This window comes from Cydia strobilella, chromosome 14 (genome assembly GCF_947568885.1).
Source record: "Cydia strobilella chromosome 14, ilCydStro3.1, whole genome shotgun sequence".
Taxonomy (NCBI): domain Eukaryota; kingdom Metazoa; phylum Arthropoda; class Insecta; order Lepidoptera; family Tortricidae; genus Cydia; species Cydia strobilella.
In genome coordinates this window covers 12,410,560-12,432,085 of record NC_086054.1, presented here as the reverse complement: position 1 = coordinate 12,432,085, position 21,526 = coordinate 12,410,560, and the positions used below count along the sequence as shown (strand labels likewise).

Sequence of the window (21,526 nt, the reverse complement as noted above, 5' to 3'; positions counted from 1 at the left end):
ACACGTGACACAGGGGCTTCTGACCCCTTTTTTACCACGGTGACAAAACCGTAAGGGCCGCCTGATGAAACAACTCGCATCAGATAGGTAGTATCCTGTTAAAAGCTTAAAGAGACAAGCGGAGATTGCTTCAGAGCATCGTCAGCATACCCCGGGGTTTTGGGTACAAGAATGTTTTACACTAACCAAAAAATGGGTAAAAACTGTACCTATATACAGAATCTATTTTAGCATTTCTAAGCACATTTGAAGCTTGCTACCTATTTTTAATTTATGGTTTGGTAACTATTTAACAATAAACAGAGTTATAAACACACGAAATCATTCCCGCACCCAAAACCCTGGGATCGTTAGGAGCCCATCACATCAGGGCTCCACAGTAAGTTAAGTGTAATTATGGGAGTGGCTTTCTGTAAGATGGAGGTACTTATATAGTTGAGTTACTGAAAAAAATATGTAACTAACAGAAGACATTCTGTCAGACTTCTGAAACCTCTAGAACGTGTTTCGGGCCCACGCACTCGTCGCCTACTTGACTTTCTCTCTGGATCTTGGACAAACAGGCTTGAGCAAACATTTTGAAATTCAAGGGCCTGTCGATGGAGGGCCTGTTTGCTGTGTACTTAGAATTAGGTTTACTTGACAAAGACATGATAGTTCAATGGCGTTTGCTTTAGTTTTGAATTTCCTGAGTTTGGTTTGGCTTTCATTTTACACTTAGAGCACGTTCACATTACAATATGGCCTATCTATAGGATGCAGTCTAACACTAAATAGTCTAAATATTGGGTCTTAAGGTGACTGTCCATTTGTAACTGCCGCTGCACTGCAGTTGCGACGTTACGCGGTGCCGCACTACTGTAGCAGCACGACTGCGGCTGTTGCGGCGTGCAGTCGCGACAGCGTTCGTTGATGGCTTGTCAATGTCAAGTCATATAATGTCAGACGTACAAATAAAATACTAATTTACTTTTGTATTTTTTACGTGAAGAAGCGAGTGACGATAATGCTACATGCTACATGAAAAAGAAGACCAGTTTGCCTTTCTACAATAGTCAGAGTCCGACGAAGGCAGCTACGCAATATTAATAAAAAATCTGATATTTAATGGTGATCCTTTATTCAGATAATATTGCCGATTAAATGAAAAGCAATTCAACATTGAATGAGTCTTAATAATTGACGAAATACAATCAAATTACTCAAATAAAATTAATGCAGAGGAAATATTATTCTTGTCATTAAGGTAAGTTCACAATGTGAAATTTTCTTCCCCATCCTCTTGCCTAAATGCGTGACCACCAGGTGACCACCGCACACAACAATCCGATGCGATAAATAAAATTATTTGTAAGAGCTATAAGTAATTGCGCAATTTACACTTCATATTGTCAAGTTTCCTATTTGAAACTGAAACACAAATTAAAATCCCTCTTGTGTTGCAGGTGTCCACGGGCGGCACGGCACTCTTTATGATATGACCGTGCATCCATATAAAACTTGACGGGCGAGACAAGAAATCCTTTATGAAGAAAGCTATTGCCCTCACCTTGGCCGATAGAAAGAACTTCAAATAAATTAATTTGAATAATAAATGGTTTCCTCGTGTTGGTGTGATGAAAAATTGCGTGTTGCACTGTAACAAAGTTTGTTTAACCCTCATGCCTTAAGACCCCCGCAACTGTCAATATTCTAAATTTTAAACCATTCGCTTCTCTCGTGGTTCAATTTTGTATCCTTTCGTATGTTTGGATATCAATATATTACCAGGAGGTATTAAACAACATCTTTGCTCCTTGTAATAAAAATTAATGATTGCTTCGTTTATTTAGCTCAGGAATGGCTTTGCAAATTTTGCAATGACAAAATTAGAAAGTGTCGCCATAAACGACATTATATAATATGATATTACGACTAGAGTTGCCAGGAATATTCGGCAACTATTCGGCCTATTCGGCCACTTTGCGGATTATTCGGTATTCTATTTGCCTCTCTATCGCTCGTGCCCTGTCGAGCTTATAGCTATCCTCGCAAAACTACGAAAAATTAAAAGAACAGTTTATTTAATGAATTTATCATGAAATGATAAAAAAATCACGTAGGAAAATATAGCTTGGCCAGGATTACGGAATATTAAGTAATATAACTTAGTTTTATTGGATGTATATACTATAGTAACTACATCCAACTCCAACCGTAACTTGGCTGAAATCAGGGTAGCAAAAATACAAATGCAAGTTACATCATATATTTTGTAAGTGATTCGATTCGTAAGGAGATTTGTTTCTTAAAATTGTAACAAGCGTCCACTGTTAAGGACGCTTAGCACCTTGTGGATTATTTCTACCTATTTGTTACCATTGGTTAGATATTGTATTACATGCCAATTTTGCTTAATTTATTTGATAAACAGAAATCTTAATATAATATAGAAAGAGCATAATACAATACAATAGGTATTAATAATAAATAACATAATAATTAAAACTAATAATAAACTAAAAATCTAATATGCGCCTCCACCCTGCATCGTACCCGGCTCAAAAGTTCCCATGATGCCTGCAGCATTCCCTCGCTGCACTGCATTTGAGATCTGTTGAATCAGGTACATTTTGCTAATTATAGGTATTCTGCTATTTCAGGTCATCACGTGTGGTCAGGTCATTTCCTTTTTAGATACGGCTGTGGGATATGTACAAATTTCTAGAGAAGGCGGAGAATGTAAAGTTATAGCAAGAATAGTGCCTGGGCATAGATTTAATAACAAACTATGCAATTATTTTCTGGTTCAACAAGAGTAGAACCTACATCAACTTCAACTGAATGCTAATAAACAAAGCCCTCATTGTCAACCTCACGTGCAGAACATGTTGAACATATAATGTATACACTTTTTTGGGAAACAGGTTTTTCCAAAATTAATAACAAAGTAAAAAATAAGACTGTTTTATTTTTCACAACTCTTTATTAACTTTAGTTTTGTCCGCCATGATCTTGATATCAGCAGCTTGAACCTTGAACTGCAACTTGTACCTGGAAATTAGAAATTATCTTTTCAGTTTCATCAAATAAGTTACATACTCGTATATGTATGTCTGTTTATTGAATTTAACTTCAAAGCAGTAAAACGGAGCTAGTAGGGCACAAGCTGTGTTAAACGGTTTGTCTTTAGATATTCTGGCCACATCATCACAGAAAATAAATAGGTAATAGTGATCCGACCACAAAAATGGACTTTTAAATATTCGTAGTAAAATAATATTAATTTTATACTTACATCGACGTGATCCTCACAGCAATAATGTGGTAACAACTTGAAGTATTCCATTCCACATTTACTTCACGACAACACCGTCTTTCACGTAGGTCTTCGCGGACTATTATTTTTGTAAATCATTCCCACGAATGGGAACAACGTTTTTGATATATTAAGCAATCAGAATCTACTGTTTAGGGTGGTTTAGGTATCAAAATTATAAATCAAATCGTAAAAAACTAGCGGTTTAACTGAAAATTTTCATTATGACAATTGATGACAATGACAACTTTGACGTGAGTGACGGATTTATTTACTATGGTTCGATAACTTTTATTATACGATGACTTTATTATATTCAGCCTCGCGAGAAGGTCAAACTAAGGTCATCAGTATATTTGTTGAAATATCTTCAATCTTCGATTATTATATCGCAGCAAATGTCGGAAACTGATTAAAAACCTCATATCTCGAAATGGTTTTCGAAATAGAACATTTAAAAAAAATGAACAATCCTAATTGTGCATGCATACAACTAGCGCGGTGCGTGTTGTACACAATTATTGTGTACAACACACACGTTTCCTAACTGGCTCTGTGATATGGCTCAATATAGATTAGCAAAAAAGTTTACAGTAGGGACAGTCGCCATCAGATATATCGGAGCGACCGTGCTAAAAATATCTGAACACTAGCGCCTTGACAATAAAGGCGTGTTCAGATATTTGTGAGCTCCTGGGCCGACCCGATATATCTGCGATATATGGCGACTGTACCATCGGGGTTGTATATCCTTGGGTGTAATAAGCTCCTTATTAGAACGTAGTGGTTATATCCTCTTTGCTTAGAACTACTCGTATCTGTGACCCAAAGACATTTCAGTGCAGGTGACAGATTTGACGTGCGGTCTGCAGCCGCAGTTGCAATAATACACTAAATACGCAAAAATGGCCATGCTACGTGCAGTCGGCCTTGTCATTAATTTTACTATGGAAATTGACAATAACACCGACGTGTCGGAGCAGTAGTGCAGCTGCGGTTGGGAAAACGTTAAAATCACCATATTACGTGCAGTCGATATCGTCATTCATTTTACTATGGAAATTGACAATAACACCGACGCGGTCAGGCCGCTGCAGTAGTGTCGGAGCAGTAACGCAGCTGCGGTTGAAAATGGACAGTCACCTTTAGCCTGACTTTCTATTTGACTCTTCGTGACGTTGACGTTTCGTCATTGTCACAGTAATATCTAATAACGCCTCTAATAATACGCCTTCTCAGTTGCGTAACGCCTCGGTCATCCACAATAGAATATTAAGTGTGTCAGCCATGTGTCAGCACAACAATAAAGGATTCATTGAAATGTAAGTCGAATCGAACTTTCTAATCCGACCACCTCTCGAGTGGCCTTTTCTCATTGAAATACGAAATCACTAATGTTCTCAAGTTTATAAGTCGACTGAATAATCTAGTAATACATCACGCATTTCCACGCCCTTCTTTTGTAGGACAACAAATTGTATGGGGCCAAGGAATTTACATAATTATGTTCTGTTTTCACTCTCTGTCCTATTTAAAATGAACGGGTGAAGGTAAAGTGCAGTTAATTAAATCGTTCTCACGTAAGGCCGACTAGCTCGGGCCAAGGTCTTAGACTCGGTAGGCTTTAAAAGATACGATCTTTCAGTGTTTCGAAATTTAAGGGAGTCATTAAGTCGTTAAGGTTGGTGGGAATGCTCGAAATCTGTCCCCGAATCAAACGCAGGGAAGCTCACGCGAGACGAGTCACTTGGAAGGGACATTGCGACACGTATAATTATATGAGGCGTCGTTCCCACGCACAAGTCGTTATAGACTTCCGTAAAATTAGGGACAAGTTTCAGTTGACAAAATGTCGTCAATACAAACAAAGGACAACGACATTTCCTAATAGAAAAGGGTCTAATATAACATTAATTGGCAGATTTGCCTTTAAAAAACTGCATCACGACCTCTTCAGTTAACATACCTACATCCGCGCCGAGATTGAACGATTTTAATTATAATACACCTAATATCTATAAATAGAAATGTGGTGTGGTGTCTCACGAATATAAAAACAATAGAGCATTTTGACCGTTGGTTTTAAAAAACTGCAGCTACCCCACAGCTGTTCGGCGCGGGCGCAGCAGGCGGAACATTACCGTTTTTATTTAAATTTCAGCTTCTGAAATCGGCCATATTGCTCAAGTTGACTAACCTTCAAAATGTTCAATTGCAAATGTCTTGCCTACCGTCTGTCGTAAATCTGGCACGCGTTTAAATTGAAATTGACGAGTTCCATTTAAAACAATCAGCAGGCGTTTATTGAATCTGATTGAGGGGCTTTGTCAAAATATGATTTAGGTTTTGTGTTGTTAGCGATAAATTAATAGAATTGGATTGATTTGCAGTTTGTTTTTTATTTGATAAAAACTGGCAGCGATCACGCGATCCCGCGTATCGGGCATTTTTATTAAGGTTAAGTTCGCACGGGGTTGAAAGTTGTAATTATTTATTGATCCACAGCAAAAAATGAAAAAATCCCCCTTCGCATTGCTAAATATGGGCATGCGGAAAATGTCAAGGGTCAGCGTTAGAAGTAATATCACGCGAAGCTTCACTCCATAATGTATTCTCAATTCATTGAATTAAATCTTTCATTATCATATTGACGCAAAATCTCTTTTTACAAGCTTTTTATTAACTTGCAATGCAATATTGTCTTCGGTTACCGCGATAGTTACTCATGAAATAAAACTATGAAAACGGATTATATCGCGTATATTGAATTCATAATACATCCCGACATTTCGAACCCTTTACAGCGTTCGTGGTCAACGGGTTGCAATGTACTTATGTATTTATGTAAGTAGGTATACTATGTATCTATGTTTGTACGGGTCAAATCTTGCAAGTTAAATTTGACCCACTTCCCGACTTCCAAGGAAGCTGAAAATTTGCATACATATGTAAGTCGGACGACAATGCAATATTATGGTACAATCGAGCTGATCTGATGATGGAGACAGGGGGTGGCCATAGGAACTGTGATAAAACAACGCAACGTAATTGTGTTTGGGGTTTTTAAAATTGTCTCGATGAGTATTAGTTGCCTGTGGAAAGAAAAGTACAGTCAGCGATAAAAGCTTGTACCGAAAATTAATTTTTTGCGTAACTTATTTTCAGTCGTGAGCTTTAGTCGGACTGGTAGTGGTTGTCAAATTGTCATTATGACGGTGGTTTGCTGTAGCCAATGTCATCGCTATCATTCTCCTTAGTTATAGCTGCTGGGGTGTCTCCATATTTTGCAATAATTTGTAGCGTGAAAAAACTACAACGGATCTCTGCGTAGCTGGTATTCGTTAATGCTATAGTTAAATTAACATTTTCCAGAGCGGTCAACCGTTTACGTACTTTAGTTCCCATTTACCACGTGTGTCTATCGTGGGAAACCGTTTAACAAGGGTGATATATTGCTGATAGCAATTAAAGGGTCCACTGATCGGTACAAACCTTATTGGAAAATTACAGTTATCGATACACCCTAAACAAACTAGCATGGGAATTTGGGGCTACTATCAGTCAGCGATGCTACTGAAAGCATTTACTTTTACAAACTAAACAGGGTTATTCTTCCTTTCTATTAACATTTTTGCTTGAAGAGACCTATATAACTTGGTATTCGTCAGAGAACACAGATTATGCAGAAGGGACTGAGCGAGTTATTTTCGTAAGCAGTTCACGTAAGGAACGATCAAAGATGAAAGAAATTGTTTCGTGAAAATAAAAGCTGAGTATGGCATGTTATTTAATCTTAAATAAAAATAAATAAAATAGCCATTTATTTCGACCTCAAATTAAAAAAAAATACATTTTTTGTCAAGTTTTTGGAAAAGAAAAACAAAACATGTCGAATTCTTAATTTAAACATAATAATAATAAGGTTCTTTGTCGTATATGTTATTTGGTATTTTTATTGACATCGGTCGACTTGCCTCCCGGCATAGGCCTCCCCTAAGACCTTCCATTCCTCTCTGTTGCTTGCTCTTCTTGTCCATGTTGGTCCAGCGATAGCTCTTATGTCATCTTCCCATCTGCGGTAAGGCCTACCTCTTTTCAGTTTCCCATCTTTGGGGTACCAAGTTGTAACAATTTTTGACCATTTCTGTCCTGGTTCTCTCAGCATGTGCCCAGTCCATTTCCATTTAAGGTTACTTGTTACATAGGATACATCCATTAGTTTTGTGTTTTTTCTTATGGTGCTTAGTCTTATTTTGTCTTTCTTCTTAATGTTGAGAATACTTCTCTCTATGTTGTGTTGGCACACTTCTAAGGATTTCCTATTCTTTTGCGTTAAGGCCCATGTTTGGTCATGCTAGGGAGGATGCAAGAGTTAAACAGTTTACTTTTGCATTTTAGTGGGATATCTGGATTTTTCATAATCTCTTTCCATGACCAGTATTTTTTCCATGCAATACACACTCTGTTTTCTGTTTCCTTGTCATTCTGGTGTTCTGGGGAAATTATTTGTCCTAGATATGTGTATTCATTTACATATTCTATTGTGTTGTTGTTTATTAATAGCTCAATTTTTTGTCCGTTTGTCATAAGTTTAGTTTTTTCTGTGTTGATTTCTAGTCCCACTTTTCTGCTTTCATAAGAAAGTTGTTGTAACATTTCTTGCAAATGTTATTTAATCTTACTAATCATTAAAAATAAACTTAACGTATTTAGATAGAAATCAAAAGTTACAACCGTCACTTTCCCTGTTTGAAATCTGAATGATTAGATTTTACGGTCTGCGGTGACCGCCGTTCCCATCAAACCTTCGGGACGTCTCAACCGTGGCATTCTTATCAGTTTTTACGACAGACGCGTAAGTTAAATACCCAATTAATGCTCAAGGGGACGAAGAAAGTTATAAAAAGATGTTATCACAAACGTGATTAAAACTTGCAATTTTCTTGTAATAGAGAGAATATCATTGCATTCTCGTATAACTCGTATTACTTTCGAGCTATTAAACGTTAAATGTTAAGACAGAAATCGAAAAGTCTCGTAATAATATTTCTGGCCGGTTCTGCTAGACTAAGATCACATAATGCTGGAATTTGAAACCAACGATGTGTGGAAATATCACGCTCGAAAACGATCTCTTAAGAGCTTTAGCATGCCCTGTTTCTTTAACATGTTTTAAATTAACTTGCTGCATCTGATTCTAGTTAATGTGGGGCAGAATAAAAATACCCTAATTTTCAATCTAGAAGACAGAAATAAAAATTATTGAACTCCACAAACTGACTTCAAACTTTACCCACTAGAATCCTCATTTAAAATGCGAGTTGCATCATCACGAGTAACTATGGTACAATAGATAAAGTATATAATTGCCTCTTACTCACGCCAATCGGTTTATTTCGCCCTTGATCCAATTGTACTATCGTCTTAAACGATACCGTTTGTCTCAATTCCGTAAATGAATTTATGCATCTTTATTTGGGTCATTTGAACGTCTTCTTTATTCTCATATGTTAACGATTTGACTACGTCTAGACGTGTAATTATTTTACTTGACAACTTTTCAATCAGTATAAATATTGGACACCAATGAGTTCAATTAAAAACATAATTAATGCATAACTAGTTTGTTAAAACGTTTCTTTTAATATATTCGTGTCCTAGCCCTAGCTATACTGGATTCTGTTTTTTGCCGCCAGGATGCATATCCCACAGCCATTAACTTGAACAAGAACTGGAGACTTTTTATCGCCAGGAGTCGTTAGAGGCATTGAACCATATCTTCCTTCCTGAGGGTAGGCAACGTGAGAACTATAACGTACTTTCGTAACATTAGTTTCGTGTCGGTGCCTGCTACAATTTAGCATTTAACAAGTGCAAGTAATGAGAATTGTTCAATCTGGCTTGTAAAGATTAAGGCTGTTGTATGGTTTGTTTTCTTTCCAGATCCAAAGAAGCAAGGCAGGTGTTTTAAATATTAACGATTCCTTGGGGATGACTTATTAGAGACTCATAGACTATATATATGTAGAAATTCTAGTGGGGAGCTTGCATTTATTCGTCCTGACAACTCATAAATTGTCCAACAGCGCGCAAACATGAAAAATTTACCGTATGAGAGAGATTTGAGATTTTTTCATTGGACAATTGGCCACAAAAAGTGAACGACCGTTTCGTCAGAGGTCATCAGCGTGCAGTTGCGTGTTGAAATCGATCTCGTAGTCAACAGATGACGATTTAGGATAGTTGGGGGATAGGGAATTTCTCCCCCGGACAGTTGTTTCAGTTTTGAAAGAGCTTAAGGGTCATTGCGGCCCCTATAATGTTACTCCCTTTTAATTTATTTTTGTAGTGTTGGGGTGGCGTAAACGCAGATGCGTGGCGATCGATACAGCCGTTACGAGATCTGTTAATATGTTCAAATTCGGAACACGTGTGAACACCTTTTTTGTTTTGCCCGCATCGCGCTGTGTCGAAATTTTTTGACGGTTTATCAGAGTGTATCGCAACTTTCTTCTTGCGGAGCTGCTCGGTGTGGAATGTTGGGATTGACAAATGATTGTAGAATAAAGTATTTTAAACTAAATAACGGTCACGTAGTATAATAGAAAATTTCCAACCTAAATGAGATGATTAAAGGATATTTCCCTTTAATATTCGCTAATTCATAAATTTCATCAAATATTCGGAGAAAAAACAACGCGGGGTTTTCATCACTCGTAAAAAAAATACATAATAGAACTTTCATATATGTAATTACATTTTTATTAGGATTGTTAAATCAGCACATCTGAAACTATCCATGATCGAAACTATCCAAGTCTTGTCAAGTTCAACTTAAGGGTAGACGCAAAAAGGAATTAAGAAAGGAGTCCTATATCTAAAATGGCACAATATCAACCAAAACGTAGGAGGGTCAACTTCAGACGGATAGCAAACCAAAACAACAATAAGTATTGTTGGTGAAAGTGACAGTTAGAAAATCAATACGACCGTTAGTGTCCGCGAGGGCGCGCACGCGCCGGTGTTTTATTTTTCAAAAGGACGTATGATTGTATAACGTTTGAGGTAGCATACGACGTTTGTGGGGATAGTGCACCGTATTGTTGCGCGCTGTTGATTTATGCACGTCGGCCGATTTATTGGGGCGAACTCCCTTAGTGAAATTATGAATATGGGGAAATGTTATTTAGGTATTTCATTTTATTAACACAATTTGTTCTAAGTTAGGACTTCTAACTGCCCTATTAAAATAGGATGAAGATGCCGTGCTTTATGACAAAGTATCCAGGCTTTATTATGTATTTAAACAACGAAATACCTACCTATATGTCTGCAATACCAATACCTACTGCTGTAATTTTTTGAAATCTAGTACATATTTAGTTAAATTTAATGTCCACCCAAGGTAAGATTTCTACTAACAGACGTCTAAAATAATCTGGGATATTATGTTCATAACTGCCAAGGTATAATTGATTCTGAAGATGAAATTCAATCCTCATGGATTCAAACCCTTTAGGGTATTATAAAGTTTCAAGTAAACCAATTACTTGACCACCAACTGACGTAAAAACCCTTCGCGAATTGCAACAATTTCTAATTCTACCCATTAGAATAACCCCCGCTGTTCCGTTCACTTACCTTCACAGAAACTCAAAACATTTGGGTTCAACGACTTCTAGAGGGCCAAATGTGTAATTATGTCATAGAAAAGAAATAGGTGACCCGGTTATTTTAAGAACCCCTGCGTTGTTCTTACAGTTGGTCAGTTTCAGACAATAGAATTTGTGACCCTTGAGAGCTCCTTGTAAAATCTTAGGAAGTTATTGCATCTGCTAGGCCCACTAGGCCCAATGCAACAAAATTTAATGTCAAAATAGGCAATAGCTTTGGCGAATGACGTAATTTAAATGTCGCTTAGCACGCTCAAGCCGAGATAGGTAGGTACGATTGAAAAAAAAAATACAATGAGACGTAAACGTAACTATAACGGCCCACTAGTAAAGCAACAAAAAACGCTTAGGTTTACAATAATAGTCATTGTTACAACTGGTCCGATTCTCGCTTTTAACAATACTAGTGACCATCTTAAAGATATAAATTTAGACAAAAAGTGTTGTACTCAATTTAGGTACTAAATGTTGTGCGTTTTTTTACAAGTTGTGTAATGTTGTAGCATCCTGAGTCGTTACGACCTACCTCAAGCGGTTTGGCGACCGTTTCGGACGCAACATACGTGCATTCTTTTGTATGTAATACCTACAGACAATTTGCCAGACAAGTGGGCATAATGAGTGATTTCAATTTGATTGGGTAGCTAGGATAGGTAGGACCTGTGTAATATGTACGTGCAATCCTCACATTGATATTGCAATATCACGTAGGTATTACTTCGGTTCTATTGTATTTTTAAGTTTTATTTTATTCTCACTATTTCTTTATACATTTCGCTTCAATCAAGAGTCATTATTTCTTAGAGGTAATATACATGTCAACTTATGCCGTGTCCTATTAAACTTTATTTTCTACAATTACCTACCTATGTTATTACCTAGGACGTACGTAACGTACCTTCAACTTTCTAAGTCTCACTATGACGTAAAAAAACCATCATAATGCGAAGAGCGCATCACTAGCATGACGCGGTGTCGGCGTCGATGCCACCCGATCCATTTAAAAATGCCATAAGCGTCATGAGTTTCTATGCCTTTACCTTTTGAAACAGCTGGACTGATCTATCTTGAATACGCGTTCGATTTAAAAGGGCATATCAGACATCCGTTAAAAAAAAAAACATCTTACGCAGCCAAATCGCGTAAAATGGGCGAGGGAGCATATTATTGATAATTCACTAAACAAATAAACGTGCGTGAATGGTTATAGTAAATTATTAAGTGTACGTATAGATTAGCTTACTACTTTTATATCTCAATAATTAATTTGATAAAATGTTATAGGTACCTAGTTGGAGTAAGATAAAAATAATTGGCCTATTTATTTTTGTATTATGGTGTTTAATAGGTACGTTTTGGTTTGTGTTTACTGTTTTCAGACCTAAAGTTTTTCAACCAAATGAAAATTATTGTATGTCAACCTTACCTACTTATCCATTTAAGACATGTAAGTCAAATTTGGTTTTATTAGTTTTTATTTATAACAGTTTTCTAAGCCTAGCCTAGTTACAAATTAGAGACGTTTTAGTTATGTGTAAAAAGTAGATGGGTGACTTTTTATGTTTGTCAAATTAGAAAGAAGTACATAATCTTAAAACTAAATATAACAGAACATTTCATCGGTTAAGTTAAATATTAGCAACTTCTCTTCTCAATTTTTATTTCAATTAGCGTCAAATACTTAGGTAGGTAATAGATATACATAGTACTCCCGGTAGTTCATTTAATAGTATAAACACGTTAGTCCACGACATATCTATGCGTACGAGCACCGCGTTGTTTTCAACTTTTCACGCACACACACATGTGCAGTCTAAAATGGGACAAATGTGGGAGGCGAACGTATCTGGATGTCAAAACAATATAACTAGGTCAAATATATTACAAACCCCACACTGTTATTAATTTGTTTTGCTTAACAATGAGCAAATATGCAAATGTCTTTGAAATTTTAGAACAGCCATTTTATTAATAAGCAGTTAAACATATTTTTTACCTCAAAATGTCCCCTTTAGTTAAGAAAAAACTATTAATAATTAACTAAGAAAAGATTTGCGCTTAATCTTAATTTTTAATTGAAAGGTAAGTAATGAAAGAATAATGGACTTCCTTGCTCCCTAAATGAATTCATTGACACCTTGATGGTCAAAAAAAATGTCATTTGACTCATTTAAGGGGCGACTGAGATCAAGTTTCAAGGGTTGAATGAACCAAATCAAAGATTTCGCTAAAAAAGTTCCCCTCTCAAACACCTAACTTGCATTAACAACACATTTTACGGACCACTTAAAGCGAAAGACTTAAATGTCTAATCAGAATTCTGCATCAAGTAGGTTGGTACCTAACTACCTACTCTCATGAGCCTCGCTAAATAAAATAAGGACATCTTAAACAGGCCCAATTCAACAGTGCATGAGTGCACTTATACTAACGAGGTATTGAACAATGAACAGAGGAATAAAAGTCCTTTTCAAGTAGTCATCATACTCATGATTAACTAGATAGACTAACGACGCCAACGCAGGCGCACCAACATTTATTCACCTTTAAACAATTTTTTTTTTCTCCCAAGCCCGTAATAAACTGCATAGTGATAACAGATAAAAAAACAAGATGCAATTTTAAGATAAACTGACCTGTTATTCTCTTCTGCGTCTTGCCGCTCTCAGGGCTCGATAATTTCGTAGGCGATTCTTGCGATGGTACACTGGGCTTAGGCGGCGCCATGGCCATGGGTGCTCTTCTGAGGGCCGCCGGGACCGCCGACGCTGGCACTAGCGACCACGCGAACCTCTGAGGGCCCGGCAGAGGCTGCTCGTTCGCGAAATCGAAACCCCATCTCTGGCTGTCCAGCTCCAACTGTCTCGCCAACTCCCGCTCGACAAACTTTCTATTTTCTTCCCTATCGGTGCAGCCGAATAGGTTTCTTCTCACTCCCTCGAGCGTGGTGACACCTCGGACCCGTAACGACCTCGTGTCCAGCACGGAGGTCGTCTGCAGGCCGGGCGCTCTCACGCTTAACGCTGACATCTCTTCTAGCCGACTGAGTCCACCACCAAACACAGCGCGAACACACTTCTCTGATAGCATCCGCGACGCTCTCTTCACCTAGCGTAAACAAGGTCAAAATCAGTTTTTGAACGCAACACGACGTAATAATCTAGGCACGCAGCTAAATGTTTGGTTCATCACGCACTAATAAGAACACGAGTTGAGTTTCTAATTTAGGTTGGTGCAAGTGAGCGTAAACAATTCGTAAAAACACGCGACGTCACAAAACAGCAACGTGCGTCCGCACAACCGAGGTACGTCCGGTGACTGAAAGGCGAAAGCTAGGCGTCGCCACTCGCAACTCGCCAGCGCTGCGCGTGCGTGGCGTGGCGCTAGCGGCGTCGGTCGAAATCGAAATAGTTCCACTTCTCGACACCGTGTGGCGCCACCGACCTCAAAAGTCGCGTGCGCTCGTGCTTTGTGATAACGGAGAGGCCATTGAGTGTTGCCTTATCGCATAAGTTTGATATTGGTTTATTATTATCTCAACGAATCTTTTTTTATTTTAGCTTACCTACTTGTTATATTGTGTGTATTGTTTATTTTAACATTAATGCCCATATAAAACGTATTTAAGTAAATTGATTAAAATTGTCTTTAGGATAAATGAAGTTATTGACGTTAGTTTTGGTTACTCAACTAGATGATTTTGAATTATGTTTGTGTTATGTTATAGGTACTTAGAAATAGTTTTTATTTTATTTTTTAAGTACCGACATTATGCTCATATAGGTAACAATACAAAGCCAATTACAGTTTTATAAATATATTACTGCCTCTAGTTAATATTTTGCTACACTATCGCATTGGGCAACTGTTATAATAGCTGTATCGTTATTATCAATAAATAAATAAATAATAAAAAATATATAAAACCAAAATAAATTTTCATTTTTTGTTAATTTAGAATGATCTCATTTTTTACTTACGACTATGCATGCTAGCTAGTGGAATTTAAACATTAAAATGCGCGAAACTCAAAATTTCTTTGAGTGATTAACTGATCCACCATTCTTAATTTTTTAGGGTTCCGTAGCCAAATGGCAAAAAACGGAACCTTTATGGATTTATAAACTGAAATAAAATAATAATATGGATTTGTCATGTCTGTCTGCCTGTCCGTCCGTATGTCACAGCCACTTTTTTCCGAAACTATAAGAACTATACTGTTGAAACTTAGTAAGTAGATGTATTCTGTAAATCGCATTAAGATTTTCATACAAAATCAGAAAAAAAAACAATGAATTTTGGGGGTTCCCCATACTTAGAACTGACTCAAAAAAATTTTTTTCATCAAACCCATACGTGTCCATAGGGATATCTATGGATAGGTCTTCAAAAATGATATTGATGTTTCTAATATCATTTTTTTCTAATGCAAACTTCCACCGAAAATTGGTTTGAACGAGATCTAGTAAGTAGTTTTTTTTAATACGTCATAAATCGTAAACCGCAATTTACCTTTCATTCAATCAACTCGAATATAAAAATATAAAAAATAAAAAGTACGGAACCCTCGGTGCGCGAGTCCGACTCGCACTTGGCCGGGTTTTATTTCCAGATTTACGTAAATTAATTTGCTATGAATCTTACAATATTGTTTATATTTTAATGATATATTTTAAAAATAATTAAAGAGCAATTCGAAATTTCCTTATACATATTTTGTAATATAAGTAAGCACTGAAATTGTTCTGGAAAAAAAATCTAAAGTACAGCAAAATTAGAAAAAAAATCCCCGAAACTCAGATATTTGTTATAATGGCAACACTAAATCAGACTTGTTTACGAAATAAAGAAGACGTGTCTAGTTACGTGTGCAAGCAGTCAGGCGCTTGCGGTGGATGTCTTTCTGAGTAAAATATAGTCGTCTTGCTCTTTCATATGGTCAAAACAAACTGTGCGCAGGAGATAGAAGATATATTAATAGCTTGTAGGATCGCCGCCATCTTGCCGAAACAAGGCTAAATAGATTTGAGTTGGTAGATTTACCGCGATGATTTTATTATTTTACGTGTTATTCTTAACTTTATATTTAAAACAATGACACCAATTTTTTTTACAATTTTTTCCGAAACGAATGTAACTTTTTCGATTGAAAACTACATGGTTATCGTATCTTTACATATTAAATTGCGTGATATTGCCGTCTTATCAAAAAATAAAAATTATGCCTCGTATTCCAAAGTTATTATATTGTTAAAAATGGATAAAATGTTGTTGGAAACTCACCATTCGAATATTTTGAAAACTCGAACGCGGAAAATCGACAATTTGCCGTCGGGGTTCGCTGCTGTACTAATTTTCAAGATATGACAATGACGCGTAGCGCGAGCGCGGGCTCGATCCTGATTGGTCGAAAAAGGCGGCTACCGGTTTCATTGGCAGGCGTATTTTAGGCGGCAATTTTCGGTTGGCTGAGGGACCGGATGACCGGATGGCGGGAAATGAAGGACACTTTCCGGCGCGCGAGACTGGGCTCGGAAAATTGTTTGGCGCGCTTTGAATACTTTTCGTTTGTAGAGTAAATAGAGGCTGATGAGTTTTCTTTGTTGAAAAACATGTGTGAAGACTAATTAGGTAGGTACGTACGTACATTTGGAACGATAAATTGTTTGTTTTGTTTCGTCCGCGAAATTTGAATCTATTGACATAATTTATTTCTGTTTTATTTTAATAGGTATATTAGGTATCTACCCAATATACTGTTGTATTTGCGTAAGTTGTATTCTTATTGTATCTGGTCTATTCTTTCAAATATGTATTTGTAATTTCGTTTTGTGACTTTTGTGACATGTTTATTAAAGGAGGGAAAAATTTGGAGTTTATTAAAATATAACATTTAAAACTTTCGCGGTTTGAACACATATTAAATCACATTTAGAAACGGGTCTATCGCGAATTTATTTTGTTACCTTTATTTACCGACGTTTATTAAAATATTTAGGAATTAAGCTTATTATTACTTATGCTCATTTCTGTCATTTATGTTATAAATTTGTATTACCTAGGTATAATAATGAGGTTGTTTTTTTTTATATATTTCAGTGTAAACATACCTACTTTTGTAAAATTCGGTTCTGTTTCAGGTTTTTCTTACCAAGCGGAGGTTTCTCAAGCGAACCTAAAAAAAATTGGCTTAAAAATAAACATTGAAAAACAAGATTTTGTTTTCATTGTTCTGGTAGATGCAGCGGTGACATATTGACCTATTTAGGTAGGTAGGTATAACGGATATCGGCGCGCGCGCAAAAACTATATCCGCTCCGAACAGATGTTACCTACACATTTGCTTAAATAAATTAAGAAAACATGACTTAATTGTGGCGGTGGGAATCTAAATTTAACATATTATGCAATAATTGCGAGTATATAGGTACTTAATACCACGTTGCGTTGAATGTTGAATACTTTTCACTGATTTGAGAATTAGGATCAAATTAAAAGTGTGGAAATAAGTTTTCACTTTTAAAACAGTCAGTTACATCAGTTATTATTCTCTCCCCATGAGGTGTTTTTTTTTTTCAATTTTTACTTATATTTCAAAAACTGTGTATGATTATAGTATGTATTAAGGTAATTGAATTTTTAGACATACATATTTTAAACCAGAACATTCGTGTTCATTCCATAAAAATAAAAACAAAAAGTTCTCTTATTCGATCAAGCAAAAACGTACTTGACGCGTTTTATTTTTGCATAAGTTTAAGTACCTACCCACAAATTAGTGCACGCGTAACTTACGCAACCGAAAACATTATGTTTAGCGGTTTAACCGGCAGTCTGGAGTATGGTTTATGATTGATTGAAACCACATTTGGTTTCACAAAAACCGCTTGCCACCTGGCAACCACGGCAACATAATTTACAAAACATTTTGTATAGTAAAGTTCATCCCGTATCCCAGTTTAACATACATTTCCGATTTCGGTCGGCTTTTTCTTTACGTTCTAATTATAGTTCGGTTCCAAAAGTATTGGGTTCGATTGGTAAACTGCACTGGATGCGGTTTGGGTAATTTATTGGGGTGGAACTGTTCGTTAATTGTAACAGTGTCCGTGAAAATAAGTCTGGATCTCTTTGAATCTGGAAGAGCACTTTTGTAATAATTGCATAAGTTTTGGTACAAAAAACTTAATTTAAGATTGTTTTACAAGATTGGAAAAGGATTCCGCATAAGTAAGAGTAAAGTTCTTAATCAGGCATGCTAATGCAAAAGTAGGCATCTGATATTAGATCGGATGATGTAAAAACGCTCTTACGACGGTGGAATTCTTGCTAAATAGGTATAAAAAAACTAAGTGTAGTCCTTAAAATGGTGATTATAATAGTTCTTTTTTATTCACTTGTTCCGTGGAGTAACCATTTTGTAGCTAATCTGCGGCTAAGCAAGCTGAGGGCTTCTATTCTAAATTCTAAGCATCATGCTTTCGTGTCGATTCCTTCGGGATCCTCTATTAGCCGCGGTCACGCCAAATCGCCATGTAATTATCTCGCATCTTAGAACGTACAGGCGAGACCGAAAGTTGAATCGAATCCTTTTATCGATGTATTTGATATGAATATTTTGAGGTCCTAGTTGTAGGTACAATTTGATTATTACAGTGTTATACACAAATTACACAATACAATTTACTTAATTCAATTGGATTTTCTTATCTTGGTACTCTTGGTAGCTCTCTCACTGCTAAGTATTGTCGCTATTTGATGCGACACGAAACCGGTAGCGTTTCGGTTGTCAAATTGCCATATTAATACTTTAGCTTATTTTTGTGGCGTATCTTTTTCTCTTTCTCTCTTCAGTCGTTCCCTCACGGTTGGGGATCGTGGTCATCACTGGGTGAACTACATTTAGCATGTACGATAGTTACGATACGTCTCCATCGGCTTATGGCGGTTAGAACAAAGCAGAATTTTGTGGATGACAAGTCTTTTAATTAATCTGTCCATCGGGTAGGAGATTTTGCTTGGCGGTTGACGGTTGTGGCGAACTACTTAATTACATTTGTATACTGTTTATTTGAATTCCATTCCAAAATATACCTATGTATAATTAAGGTCGGCAACGCGCATGTAACACCTCTGGTGTTGCAGGCGTCCATATGCTACGGTGATTGCTTACCATCAGGTGCGCGGGCCGTATGCTTGTTTGCCACCGATGTGGTATGATTATTTGCGATGTGGTATGAATAATATAAAACGATGCGGAAATGAAATAAGAGCCACTTTGTCCAGTCTGGCAACTGGTTCGTTATAGTCAAGGACAACTATTAATAGACTGAAGATATCAAGGACATTTAAAACGATATTGGCTTTTTGTGACCGGCTTAAAGCGTAGTAAAGTTATCTCTCGCGCCCTCACGGCCCGGAAGTGTAGTTTATCGCAAATAAAGTAGGTTAATTTATCAGTTCCGCGTTAATTTATTCTACAACAGTCGTTTTAATTTAAACAAGTAAAGGGTTTTAAATAAAAACAGTTTTGAACTTGATTAGTTTAAAGAAATCGAGATGATTATGGGCGTGAAACTTCAAATACATTGGAAGTCGGTTCTCTTAAACGGCTCAAACGGTGTCGATGTAGGTAATCTAATACTACTTAGGGGATAGCGAAGAAGATAAATCGATTTTACAAGGTTTAATTACTGAGAAAATTGGCTTTAACGAGTTTTCGTGAACTGGCAGAGAGCGAGAAAACGCCCACAATACTTGTCATAACCTTGAGGACAACGACAACGTCGGTGGCAACTGGCACATAAACTAACAATAAAGTCTATGTAGTCTAGTCTACTTGTGTGACAGATTCCCTAACTAAAAATAACAGTGAAAAGTTAAAGTATTCAATAGCACTTGTTCTCACAACTGTACAAGGACTAGCTTAGATTGATCAATTTGCCGGCGTGGGCAGAAAGGCGGCATTACAGCCCCAAGGCCCGAGAACCGAAATTACCGAAAAACCTTAAAAAACCAGTAAAGGGTTTAGCCACGCATACTGGGGAACAAATTCATTATGGACTTTTGGATGGGCATTGCTTGAGATTTTGTTTTATTTTATACATAGGTATAGTCATGTTTTTGATCTTTAAGGAAGTTTTTTTTATAAGGAAATCCAGGAGTGCCATTTTACATTGTTATAAGTCACTTCGTATAATTAAATGAACTGCTATTAGTAGGTATTAGTCGTATTTTATTTTATGCCGAATATTAAGAATTGTGTAGACGTCGTCGTCCGTCACCAACATAATATAACACAAAGTAAAGTCACGTTGTCTGTCAACTTAAGAGCCCGTTATCGATTTTAGTCTTAAAAATTTAAAATTGATAGATTTAGTTGCTGAAATTGTACACCTTTTGATACGTTATAGAAATAACAAGTCTGATGGACGTTTAGGTAAACGCGGATAAAGTACTGATTTTGTCGCTCTTATTTTTATTATTATGACTTTGAAGTAGTGTAATGAAAGTTAGACGAAATCAATTTTCTCCAGAAATTACTTCAAAACAAGTGACAATTTCTCTGGAAATCGACTTCATTTCAAATTTCAACGTAATTTTGATACTTATACAATCTACAACATTTGCTGAAACTATTCTTATACATCAATTTGTATAATTTACCACCATAATTTTTTGATGAATTTTTAAAAACTGCCCTTTCTCTTCATATATTACCGGTGACGCACGCTTGCGACCGCATTATTGAAAGGCAAAATGAGAAGACGTGCTAATAGAAACCAATACTTTTTATTTAGATATTACGTAACACAACGTGTATAATTTCAACGACTAAATCTATCAATTTTACATTTTTGCTCCAAAATCGTTACCGGGCTCTTACCTACATTTTTTCCCGTTTCAAAGTATTTTATGTCAAAAAACACAAACAGGTATTCAAATGTCACATTATCCTACTGGTGTTATTTTATTATGGGTTGATAGTTTTATTAATAAGCATTATTTATAAACAACTAAATATTATCTTACACAGATTTAGACTAACGTATTTTTTAAAGTCAAGGCAGCCATATGCCAAAAGTTGATACAATTTTGACGCCCCGTCAACGTCACTTTCTTTAAGTTTGAATAGATGCAGGCCAGGCTAAGCACGATTTCTTGCAGATCTATCGCCCGATGACCTTCTGTCGTTTTTTGTTCAATGTGTTCATTAGTTATGCGCCATGGCGATGTATCGGTAGTACCTAATAATGATATTGAGAATAACTATTGCATTGCTACTTTCTTGAGAATTATGATAAACTAATCTTGAGCATAGAAAAGGAAAGATGCTTGAACCTGCTACGACTAGACGAACAATATAGGACAACAATATTAAGTAAAAACATTAACCCCAACCCAACCGAAACCGGTGTTTTTGCCGAATCCGAAATCGAAGGTTCAGTGTTGCTCTAGTTTCGGCTGCTACCGAACCGTGATTATTATGCCGAAACCTCAACTTCGGTCGGTCACTAACGAAAATACAGTTTCAGCGCGGCCGAAAGGTTCGGCA

At 36.6% G+C, this 21,526-nt stretch overlaps 1 protein-coding gene across 1 annotated transcript in view; it reads right to left on the bottom strand.

Annotated features, from left to right (window-relative positions):
• LOC134747282 (uncharacterized) overlaps window positions 1–16,348 on the bottom strand; it is a 46,609-nt gene extending 30,261 nt beyond the window's left edge. The window contains exons 1-2 of the mRNA XM_063681903.1: window positions 16,255–16,348; window positions 13,608–14,079 (exon numbers count right to left, since the gene is read on the bottom strand). Of these exons, the coding sequence (XP_063537973.1) occupies window positions 13,608–14,079; window positions 16,255–16,257 (475 nt within the window). The 5' untranslated portion in view covers window positions 16,258–16,348. The remainder of the gene's footprint in view (window positions 1–13,607; window positions 14,080–16,254) is intronic.
• Between the last annotated feature and the right edge of the window lie 5,178 nt (window positions 16,349–21,526).